Source organism: Lipotes vexillifer, unplaced genomic scaffold, assembly GCF_000442215.2.
Source record: "Lipotes vexillifer unplaced genomic scaffold, Lipotes_vexillifer_v1.1 scaffold2, whole genome shotgun sequence".
In the NCBI taxonomy this organism is placed as follows: domain Eukaryota; kingdom Metazoa; phylum Chordata; class Mammalia; order Artiodactyla; family Lipotidae; genus Lipotes; species Lipotes vexillifer.
The window spans coordinates 469303-481504 of NW_006786129.1; the positions used below are offsets into that span (position 1 = coordinate 469303).

Below are 12202 nucleotides of genomic sequence, written 5' to 3' on the forward strand. Positions count from 1 at the left end.
TTCACAGACCCGAGTGTCCATAGCAACTCCCCCATCCCCATCACTGTCTAGTTACCAGCCTTGTAGGGTTTCTGATTTTGAGTCTATGTGTTAATGTGTATTTGGAGCCTAGTGAATCTAAGTTCAAATAGTACTATGTATCAACTCCTTTCGAGCAGTTCTGTTCTCTAGTTTGTTAAGTTGTAAAATGAGAGGTAAATGGATTGTTTAAAATATCCTTGCTTTTCTTTTCCAGTATTACCAAAATTTGAAGTCACTTTACAGACACCATTATACTGTTCTTTAAATTCTGTGAGTTTAAATGGTACCGTCACAGCAAAGTAAGTATCATATTGCTTTCTGTGACTATAAACTGTTCTGAAACTGTATGACAAAGAGCTCATTATATACTCCAGAACATTAGCACAATATGTTGCTTATTAAAATACCCCAATGGGCAGGAAACAAATGTTTATAGTAAATAATTAAGCACAGAACATATCTGCACAGGTCTTTGCACCCATGTCTCTGCTTCCAAGCTGATCCAGTCCTAAAATATTCCCCAATAGGCTACTGTCTTTCTAACACTAGTCAAGGGATTTACCTGACAGATTGTGCCAGATTGAAAAAAAGCTTTATCTTTATTTAGTCCTCATTCAGCTGTCTATAATGGAGGTTGAGACTCGGGGGAGGGCTTTGGTTGCCTTATTGCAATTCACAGATGAGTCAGTGATCCACATTCATCATCCATTTCAGCACTTGGACACAGGGACTTCCAGCCCCGCCCCATGTAACTGCTGTCTAGTGGCTTTCATGACTTTGATCCAATGGCTCGAACATCACAGCATTTTGTTTTGCTGAGGCAAAAAGCGTCTTCAGAGTTCCAGATCACTGGCTCTCAAACGTATAGGCTGGGATTGCCCTCAAGTAATTCCAGGACCGATTTCTTGTAGCATTTTAAATTAAAAAAAAAATTTTTTGTCCGTCCCCATCCCCTGGGGTTTGCGAGGACTTGGATGCGGTGACACCTGTGACGCACGTCCCTCCTTGGCCGGGACCTGTCAGTGGGTTGGAGTTGGCCTGGGTGACTAGGCCTCCTCAGGAGAGCAGCCTGTGGGCTGGGTGCCGACCTAATCCTCTAAGGGGCCAGGACCTGGTGGAGCATCGCGGTGCCCTTTCCCTGCTCAGCTGTCCCTCCTTGGTGTCACTTGCACCTCTTCCAACCAGAGACGGTCTTGCTGTGGGCCCCAGTAAACCTCAGCACACTCCCCGTGACCTCCGCAGCCCTGATGGAGAGGTGCTTGCCTTTCCCTCCCCAGGATGGGTGTGCTTTATAGCATTTATTTTTTAAAATTTATAATTATTTTTTATTTTTTGCGGTACGCGCGCCTCTCACTGTCGTGGCCTCTCCCGTTGCGGAGCACAGGCTCCGGACGCGCAGGCTCAGTGGCCATGGCTCACGGGCCCAGCCGCTCCGCGGCATGTGGGATCTTCCCGGGCCGGGGCACGAACCCGCGTCCCCTGCATCGGCAGGCAGACTCAACCACTGCGCCACCAGGGAAGCCCTGAAATCTTTAACTGAGATGAATAAAAATCTGCATTTGTTTATTAGCTTTGATGTGAACATCTGCTCACTATTCCCACCTCATTAAAATAAATAGTAGATTCTTTCCCCTCATCATAATAGGTTTTAGAGGAATGTAAAGAAAATAACATGGCATACATCATAACTTTTGTGGACAGTAGAATTTTTAAAATATTATTTTTATAATCTAAGGCTTATTAAAATGTAGTTACTATTTGATGAATTGAGAGATCTGCATCCTGGAAATGACATGGAATAAAATGGTGGGGAGAAACATGAATTATAATGATAGGTTCACTTTTTTTAGGTATCATTTTGTAAACCTATTGTGCTGTGGTTTTCTGAAAAAAAAAAATCCTTGTTTTGTTAACGATACAATCATAGAATATCTTTGATTTGCTTTTGAAAAAGTTGTTGAGCTATTATTTTCCGAATGATTAGTTTATCACAGAAGCTTCCAGATTCTATTTAGGACAATAACTGTCAGTATCCTTGCTTCATGATTATTATAAATAAATCAGCTTGGGGCTTGCAAAGCTAAGTCCACTTCACTTTTAAATCAAAATTAAAAATATTTGTGTCTGAGAATACTTTAAATAATGTTTGAATTCTCAAGCTCCCTGTGCTATCGGGTGATGTAAATTTTAAAATATGATGTTCTGGTGTTCTAGTTATGCATTTATTTAATCTTTAGCAAGATACAAGCAGTGTTAGGTTTTTTCTTTTTTTGTGTGTGGTATGCGGGCCTCTCACTGTCGTGGCCTCTCCCGTTGTGGAGCACAGGCTCCGGACGCGCAGGCTCAACGGCCATGGCTCACGGGCCCACCCACTCCGCGGCATGCAGGATCCTCCCGGACCGGGGCACGAACCCGTGTCCCCTGCATCGGCAGGTGGACTCTCAACCACTGCGCCACCAGGGAAGCCCCAGTGTTAGGTTTTGAGGACTCTTTTGATTGAATGAATTTGATGCTGACGTTGCTAACCGGGGGTTTCCACTAACTTTACTATTTTTGTTTGGGAGGGTGGTGCATTTGAAGATGGACTGTTTTATTCTCTTTAATTTGGAATATGCTGTATTTTATCATTGGTTTTTGAGTTGAGTTGATCCAGACGAGGGGCTGTTTTTTGTGTTCAGCTGAGGGATTCAATGGAAGGAGGAGTTTACTGTCAGATTTATAGAGCACAAAGCAAAATTAACTTCCATGTTTGCTTGAGCATTTCACAATAGAGATGGAAGGGACCCAGGAAACGCATTTAAAAAAGGCTTTCTGGCAGTAAAATGGTTTACCGAAGATTGTCTCTCCTTTACACGAAGAGACTATCCCATCATGAGAGGGGATACAATTAATACATAGAATGCAAGTCCGCAGAGAGAGATTTGATTCAGGAATAGAATTTCGGTGCTATGGATAAGCAAATTACTCTTATTTTAAATTTTCTTTCAAAAAGCGAATTTTTAATAGCCATGAGCACATTTGGTGCCCTGGCATGTTTGGTCTAATGAACCCTAATGGTTAGTATTGGAACGTGCAGCAATGGGCCACGGCGAATGCAATTTCAACTAACATTTTAAAATATTCAAAAGCTACAAAGTCTCCTGGGCATGCGGTTAATGGGCCAGTCCAGATGTCTAAGAATAAAAGATTTTCATAATCTTTTAAAAATCTTTTGACGGGAAACTGTCACTTCCAATTATGATCAGATTTTCTCTGGAGTCTCCAGAGGCTGGGTAAAGTGTGTATTATGAACTGTTTTTGAGGTACTGTAGTTAAAAGTCTTCTCATTTTGGAGACTTAATATCAAGGATCACCATTTATTAGGCACATTCCTAACTATGTTTTAGTTTCAGAAATTTGTAGTAAGAGTATGTTTTTAATATAATTCTTTTAAGTTAGGCCTCGTGTATTATTTTTCAGGTATACATATGGGAAGCCAGTGAAAGGAGACCTAACACTTACATTTTTACCTTTATCCTTTTGGGGTGTGAAGAAAAATATTACAAAAACATTTAAGGTAACTTTTGCAGATATCTTATAACTTGGAATGGGGAAAAACTGTAAGTGTACTTTCTCTAGAAATAAGATTTTATACTGAATTAACCAAAAGTTGAGCATAAGAAAATCAAGAGCTTTCTATCATTGAACAAATGAGAATTTACCCTTTTTAAAAAAAATGATTGAAGTGGAAACAGAACCATTGTATTGTTGTGACCTAGTTTGGGTTTTATTTCTAAAATTTGAAGTGCTAAAGTGAAGAATGACATTGAAAAATTTTTAACAAAACAGATAAATGGATCTGCAAACTTCTCTTTTAACGATGAAGAGATGAAAAAGGTAATGGATTTTTCGGATGGCCTTTCTGAACACATGAATCTGTCTTCTCCTGGGCCGGTAGAAATTTTAGCCACAGTGACAGAATCACTTACAGGTTTGTAGACTTTGAAGTGAAGGTAAAGCTATTTCTGTTGTGCTGCTCTGTCATCTCTTATTATAATTGGTACGTTCATTTGAGGGCACTGTTGCCTAAGGATGCTAGTTAATGCTGAGATTGTCATGACTATTAGTCTAACTTGAAGAATGTTTTCATAATGAAGGGGAAACATTTTCTTTGAAAGGATGTACTTCAACCACCTGTGATAGGTATTTATAATCTTTTCCATCTCTGTTTTTTTTTTTTTTCAAACTGAAAACTACATGGAAGGGCTACCTTTTCAGTTGACTAACCATCCTCCTTTTTTTTTTTTTTTTTTTTTTTAAATAACATCTTCTGAAATCTCACCTGCTCCTAGACAGTTTTCTCTTTTAATAATAAAATAAAGGTTAATTACTTGGATCTTTTAGTTGCTATTGTTTAATGGCTTTTACCAATCCCCAAAAGTGCAAAAAGATTATCCTGTCAGTGGCCTGATCTCTGGTGCACATGTCATTGATTGGGGGACGCTAATGGTGCTCAGAAGGGATCCACAGAGGACATGTATGGTCCTCTTTGTGGCCAAGCCAAAGAGGCTTCTGTGTCCTGATATCCTAACCCCTTTGGGAAGTAGCTCAGATGGAGAGTTTTGGTGGATAGAAGCTGTTGGTAATATATTACTTTTACTTTCTAAATGGTGCAATTTCCAAAACAGGTATCTCAAGAAATGCAAGCGCCAATGTATTTTTCAAGCAACACGATTACATCATTGAATTTTTTGATTATGCGACTGTCTTAAAGCCATCTCTCAACTTCACAGCCACTGTAAGTTGGCATATTTATTAATTGTCTAAAGCAGTAAGTTCAATTTAGTGAAACAGAATGGGAAATAGTACTTTCAATGCTTTTCAAAAAATTTAAGCCCAAGGTCAGTAGATTACTTTTCCTCTTTAGATATATGAGGCACACAGAATTGTTTCCCAAGGACCTTTATCTAATTTATTTAAAAAAGTAGTTTCCAAAAAATTTTTCCTCACGATATATTTAATAAGTAATTCAAGTTAGATTTGAATTGCAACATTGAAGTTTTTATAAATTAATTGAAGGAATTAGATGGTAGTCAAAAAATTTCAATTTGATTTTTATAATGACTGATTTTAGTCCTAGCAAAGATGTAGCATTAAAAAGTATCAACTAATCTACTCAATTTTTTGAGAGAATACTGAATAACATTTATTGACTGAGTCAATAAATGGGGCTTACAGATCTAAGAAGGACCCAGTCTCTGCCCTGGAGTCACAGTGTTTGTGATGGTGACAAGAAAATATACACGTAACTGTAATTCAAGGCAGGATAAATCAGTGTCATGAACACATTTCTGTAGGGATTTAAAACAGGTGTTGGCAAACTTTGTCTGCAAAGGGCTAGATAGTATATACCTTTAGCTTTGAGGGCCATATGGTCTCAGTCACAACTGTGTGACTCTGACATTGTAGCATGAAAGCGGCCACAGCCCCTTGGTAACCAAGCGAGGGTGGTCACGTTCCAATAAAATCTTCCTTCCAAAGAGACTGGATTTGGCCTCCCTGCCTGTCATAGTCTTCTGGCCCCTGCTTTAAAGAAAGGAGGGTCACTTTTCGTTGAATAGATCAAGAGAAGTTTTAGAGTTTCTAGGTTGGTGGCTATGTGGAGATTTGGGGGGCAGGGATGCGCTCAGAGAGGGTCCTGTCCTGGTACCTCGCCCTAAACATCCCTTCCATCTCGCTCAATATCTTTTTATAATAAACCAGTGATCTAGTGAGAAAAAAAAGTTTTAGATAGCTTCTGATTTTAATAATCTTATCATTTAGACAGTTTGAAAAGGTAGTTAAGAAAACCCCCAGGAATCTGCAAATGGTAACTTGCAAATGAATAGAGGGAAACAAAGAGAGTTCTAGGAGGAGGAACTGGCTGTAGGACAGGGATGGGGGTCACCCAGGGATGCTTTATGGAGAAGCAGAAGATTTAGGCTATTTGTTACAAGATCTGCAGCATTTTCAGTGTTTGGATGTGTGGGTGGGGAATGAGATGAGCTGAGACGTCTACACAAGGCGAGAGCTTTGGTTGGCAAGCCAGGGTGCCTTCAGGTGACAGTGACTGGACCGGGGCAGTGACAGCAGAGAGCTCGTGTCCAGGAGAGGTCAGAGAGGAAGCAGGAGGCGAAGCTTGGGGATTGCGGAGGGTCCTCCGTGTCTCACATGCTCTAAGCAGTGAAGATCTTGGTGCCTTATGAACGTGGGAGGGGTGTGGCGAAAGCAGCGTTCCAGGGGGACTGATGGGGTCTGTGTGCAGGAGGGGGGCAGCAGCCCGGGCACGAGGCCAGCAGGAGGCTTGTGCTGCTGACTCTGGGTGGAGAGCATGTAAGAGATGTAAGACTTGGTGTGCATTGGAATTGGAAGGTGGGGAGAGGGAAGGGAAATTCAGAGATGTTAAGTCTGACGGAATTGTGGGATTAGCAAAAATAGGAAAAGCGAGATGGTTTCTCACCTTTAGATTTACTGAATTTGAGATGACAGGGATGTACAAGTAGAAATTTCCTGCAGGGGGTTGGAGGTGTTGAGTATGAGCTCCAGAGCCAGGTAAGGATGGCAGCAGGAGTGCTGAGACCTTTGAGGGTAAATGATAATGAGGCTTTGACAAATTCCCACATTTAGGGAGAGGGAAGGGGGATAAAAAAGGACACTGAGAGGATGTAGGAAGAGGGGTATGCAGTGAAAGAGGTTATTGTGGAGCCGTGGAAGGCAACAGGAGCCATAACAGCCAGACGGGAGGGGAGGTCGCCCAGAGAGACCACTGAACCTGGAAGTTAGGGGGCTGCCGAGGATTCTTGAGAGTTCAGTTTCATGGGAACAGCACAGATGGAAGCTGGATTCAACTAAACTTGAATCCTTTGCTTCTCTTGTTTACCTGATTTCAAAATGTTTTCTTTTGACAATTAGGTGAAGGTAACCCGTTCTGATGGCAATCAACTGACTCCTGAAGAAAGAAGAAATAACATAGTCATAATGGTGACGCAGAGAAACTATACCGAGTACTGGAACAGATGGGATGGTAGAAATCAGGAAATAGCGGCTGTCCAGATCGTAAATCATACTGTCCCCCCAAATGGAATCTTCAAGATTGAATTCCCAATCCTGGACGATTCCAGCGAGCTACAGTTGAAGGTGCCATCTGTTTCCCATCATTATGTTACTGTAGCAAACTTAAACTTGTCATCCTGTGGTAGGCACTCAACCTGTTGGGAGGTCACTTTGGTACACAGGAAGCGGACACATTTTTATTTTAAAAGAATGGGGGAAAGGGTTAAAAAGTGATTTAATGACAGCAGCTGAGAATTAGACTGAATGCTTCCTTGTAAATTCATTTTGAAGAGCAAAGTAAAATAGTGATCTGAAGATATGATGGAGAAGCCCCCAAACTCCCAGTCTAGGTGATTTTCAATCATTTGAAATGGTGTTTTGGCAGGAGCTGAGATCAAAGGGGAATATGTTTTTTACATTTACACTCCTTTGCTGGACTGAGGCCCCCAGCCGTTCCCTCTCCCTTTCTCGTGGTCACTCAGCCCTGTCAGTGTGACCTCTGAGTTTTTCTCTCACCAGTGGTAGATTGAATGAGCTGATATGATTTCTTGCTTATAGTTGAGTTCTGTATTGTGGGGAGAGGAAGGGATTCCTTTTCCATTTCCTTCTTTCTTCTCACAGTGTTTCCTGATAATACACCTTTGTTTTGGAAATAAGTTAGGACCGTCCGTACTTTTTTCCTCTTTGATTATGACGATGAAGACCATTTTACACGTTTACAGCTGTCACTTTCTTTATAGTATAAGCTGTAAAATGATGAAGACCCAATGTCTGGGGAATGTATTGTTTCCTGCGTGAAGAAAAGTGAAAGTGAATTTGACTTTCACTGATTGTCCAGCAGGTAACATCCTTTATCAAGGTGTTTCTAAAGATGAAACTTTACGGTTGCCTTTTCTTTTGTTATAGGCCTCTTTTCTTGATACTGTGAGTAGCATGGCTGTTCATGATATGTTTAAGTCTCCTAGTAAAACGTACATCCAGCTAAAAACAAGAGATGAAAATATAAAGGTAATGATTACAATCACTTGTTAATTATAATTGGGCTGTCTTGCCACTGATATGTATATATTAATTAAAATATTTTTTTTCTAGGTGGGATCACCTTTTGAGTTGGTGCTTAGTGGCAACAAGCAGTTGAAGGAGTTTAGCTATATGGTAATCTCTTACAGAATCTAAATTTATGATCTATTGTGGAATCGTCTGAAATAATGTCTACCTTAATTTTAAACTGAACTTACTGATTTTTAAAATTCAGCCTCACACTTAAAAGAAACTATTATATTTTAATGTATTGTATGTTATACATGCACAATATGTAATATTGGGTGTGGGCTTTCTCTAGTTGCAGCGAGCAAGGGCTACACTTCGTTGCGGTGCACGGGCTTCAGTACTTGTGGCACGCCAGCTCAGTAGTTGTGGCACCTGGGGTTAGTTGCTCTGTGGCATGTGGGATCTTCCAGGACCAGGGCTTGAAACCGTGTTCCCTGGATTGGCAGGTGGATTCTTAACCACTGCGCCACCAGGGAAGCCCCTCTTACAGAGTATTTTATGTCTAAGTTGTATATAAATTTACTTTGCAAAATTTTACATTTTGTTCCTTTACCACAATGAATTATTATAAGATATTGAATATAGTTCCCTGTGCTATATAGTAGGACATTGTTGTTTATCCATCATATATATATATATATATATATATATATGTAGTTTGCATCTGCTAATCCCAATTCATCCCCCCTCTACCTTCCCCACTGACAGCCACAAGTCTCTTCTCTGTGTCTGTGAGTCTGTTTCTGTTTTGTAGATATGTTCATTTGTGTAGTATTTTAGATTCCACGCGTAAATGATATCATATGGTATTTGAATTTCTCTTTCTGACTTACTTCACTTAGTATATTATCGTACTAGGTTCATCCATGTTGCTACAAATCAGCCTCACACCTTTTTAAGCTGTCCTTTTTATATTGAAATCAAACTCTTTTTTTCTTTCTTCACCCATATTTGCATTTCCAGTTTAAGATGAATAATGAAATCTTGCATTATGTTTAAAATTTAAAATTCTATGAGATAAGCCACATATGTTCATTATAGAAAATTATAAAACACAAGGAAAACAAAAACAAATAAAAATGCTCCCCATAAATTGTAGTTTTGCTCATCTAGCTCTCTCAGTGGTGCTCTGCATCCCTTCCACTCAGAAATAGATTCTTGACCGTCAAGCTGCTGTTGGCTCAATTATGGTTGCTTTAGCTTATCCTTTTCTAATTACTAGCGTGTACTCTCTGTGTTGGTCAGGGAGGTTTATTTTTGTGTGTGTGTTCAAAAAGGATTTGAAGTTGCTTTAAGTCAAGAATTTGTATGTATGCTTAAAATTATGATAAACATAGCTGCCATTGAGATTCTCACTAGCTTTAGCATATAATAAAACTCATGTACTCTTCTTTTCAGGTGGTGTCCAGGGGACAGTTAGTGGCTGTAGGCAAGCAAAATTCAACAACTTTTTCCTTAACACCAGAAAATTCTTGGGCTCCAAAAGCCTGTATTATTGTGTATTATATTGAAGATGATGGGGAAATTATAAATGATGTTCTGAAAGTTCCTGTTCAGCTCGTTTTTAAAAATAAGGTAAGGTTTAAGGTAATGATGTTTAAAAGAAAACTTCATATTAGTAAAGTCTGAGAAATGTAATATTTCTTTAGAAAAGTGTCATGAAACCAAATTGGTTAGAAATTTATATCCATTTCTAGAACTACAGATAAACCTCTTCATATTTAATTACTGTGTATCTGTTTTCACCTTTGGAATTATTGTACACTGTGCGTCTTCTTTGTAAGTCATGGTTCTTGGCTTTAAGACTTTAGTTCAAATCCAGGCTCTTTCAGGATTTCCCAAATGGTGGAGTCAATATTGCTCTGGCATGGAATTCCAATGGCAATATATGTGTGGTGTTGCTATTTGTGTGGGAGTGAAGTGAGGGGTGTAGGAGGGAGTGAGGCATCTGCAGTGATGTGTGGAAGGAGAGCTGGGCTTTGGTTTATCCATTTCATCAGTCTGGAAAATAACCCAGGACGAATTTACAATGAGCTTGGCTGCTTTGCATGTGGAGATCTCTGTGGAGTTTTGTCTCCACACATAGCAGTGATTTTTATAACCTACGGTGTGTAGCTTGTGTAGGAAACACTCCTGGGCCCCAACTCTGAGAAGTAACCAGATTGCAAGATTGACAGGTGGAGTTCAATTATCTCATACATATTAAAATGAGCCATTGTTCTCACTAAAGGCTGCTGCCATCTCAGGACCTCTGAAGCAAAATAATCATTATTATTATTACTATTATTTTTAATATTTATTTGGTTGCGCCGGGTCTTAGTTGTGGCAGGTGGGCTCCTTGGTTGCAGCTCCAGGGCTCGTTAGTTGTGGCTCACTGGCTTCTTAGTTGCAGCACATGGGCTCTTTAGTTGTGGCATGCAAACTCTTAGTTGCAGCATGCATGTGGGATCTAGTTCCCTGACCAGGGATCGAACCCGGGCCCCCTGCCTTGGGAGCGCAGAGTCTTATCCACTGCACCACCAGGGAAGTGTGACGAAAGAAACGGAAGAACAGCTTCAGGGCTAACAGTACATTTTGACTTCTGTAAGAGACTTGCTTTGCTTACTTGCTTGGGGCAGGAAGAACCGGGTTCCTGACTGGCTGATTCAAAATTAAACAGCTCCCTCCCTCCCTGGGAACTTCCCGTCCTGTGAAGGGTATAAAAGCCTCGCCCGACTGTTAGTCGGGGTCTCACTCGCTTCTCTCCGAGTGGGACCCTGTCCGGACAGTTTGTGTAAGCTTCTATACTTGTACTTGTATAAATCCTTTGCTAATCTTTCTGCTTGGTGTTGGTGATTCTCGGGTGTCCTTGGTTGGGACACGGGTCGCATTTACCGGGGAACTTGACTCCAGGCGTGTGGGTCCCGGACCGTAACAGAAGTCCCCAATAATCATTATTTTAAAGTAGTGATTTGCAGAGTACAGTTCTTCTGGTAGCATTTTCCCCCTGAATTTGTTAAAATTTTAAGAAGTAGCAGTTGTCATCCATGCCTTTTTTATAGAGAACTGTTAACTCTAACTTTGACTGTCAAAATATAATACAAACTTCTATTTTCTGTCTTATGAAAAGAATTTTTTAAAAAACAGTGCTGTATTCTGTCAGTTTCAGAGCACAATTTTTGACTTTTTGATTTTTGACTCCATTAGTCCCCTGAGGAAGGTGAATTTTAAAGTAGGAGTAAAGCTTAAACATGGAGGCACACATCTCTGAAAGTGAGAGCAGGTTCTAAAAAAAGTTGCTGTGTAAAAGGCTTTGAGGAAGCAGACTGTATAAATAACTTCCAAGAAATTTCTTAGATATGAGAGATAAGAAATTAGTTTCAGTTGTGTTTGCAAAGATAAGTCTTCCATTTTTATTTGATAATGTTTACCACATTTACTCTGAAAGAAACTGCATATTTGGAAATAAAATATGTTTCAACACAAGCACATTAATGAATCTTTGTTGATGTTCAGTAATGACTGTGGAATAAATGAATGAGATGTGGAAGGGGCAAGAGATCATCCGCACAGAAGTGCAGGTTGGAGCCATGGGGTCACTGACGTGCAGAACAAAGAATGAGAAGTGCAAAGTTTGCATGTGATGCAAACTGTGAGTTACCTTAAACAAGGGGTAAGGAAAGGTATTCTTTCTGTTTCACTTGTTTAAGGTATAAGTGGGGAAGAGTAAACTAGATACAATGGCTCGAGAGGTAGGTGAAAGAAAGATGGCATTGGACAAGTGAAACAGGCAAGGAAGACTTTGTTCAAGACATTTGCAGTAGGGGAGAGAGACTGAACTCAACTCCACTGAAACAAAAGGCAGGAGGGTTTTTAAGCACTGGTGTGAGTTAATGGAAAAGTACTGGAAGACCATGGGGGAGGGGTTGGTCAGCGTGATGAGGCCGTCTGTGTTTGGTAACTGGAGTTTATAAGTTAGGCTTCTGTTCATCTACAGAGACTGGGAGATCAATCAGGGCTCTTTCTTGATGATTACACTTCAGAAGGATGGCTCCCAGGTCTTTGAGAGAGACATTCCTGC

At 40.3% G+C, this 12202-nt stretch overlaps 1 protein-coding gene across 1 annotated transcript in view; it reads left to right on the forward strand.

Annotated features, from left to right (window-relative positions):
- The window catches only part of CD109 (CD109 molecule), a 120510-nt gene that overhangs the window by 47406 nt on the left and 60902 nt on the right, over nt 1–12202 (forward strand). The window contains exons 7-14 of the mRNA XM_007458403.1: nt 236–320; nt 3481–3577; nt 3850–3991; nt 4689–4798; nt 6952–7176; nt 7999–8100; nt 8185–8247; nt 9541–9717. Coding sequence (XP_007458465.1) covers nt 236–320; nt 3481–3577; nt 3850–3991; nt 4689–4798; nt 6952–7176; nt 7999–8100; nt 8185–8247; nt 9541–9717 — 1001 coding nt within the window. The remainder of the gene's footprint in view (nt 1–235; nt 321–3480; nt 3578–3849; nt 3992–4688; nt 4799–6951; nt 7177–7998; nt 8101–8184; nt 8248–9540; nt 9718–12202) is intronic.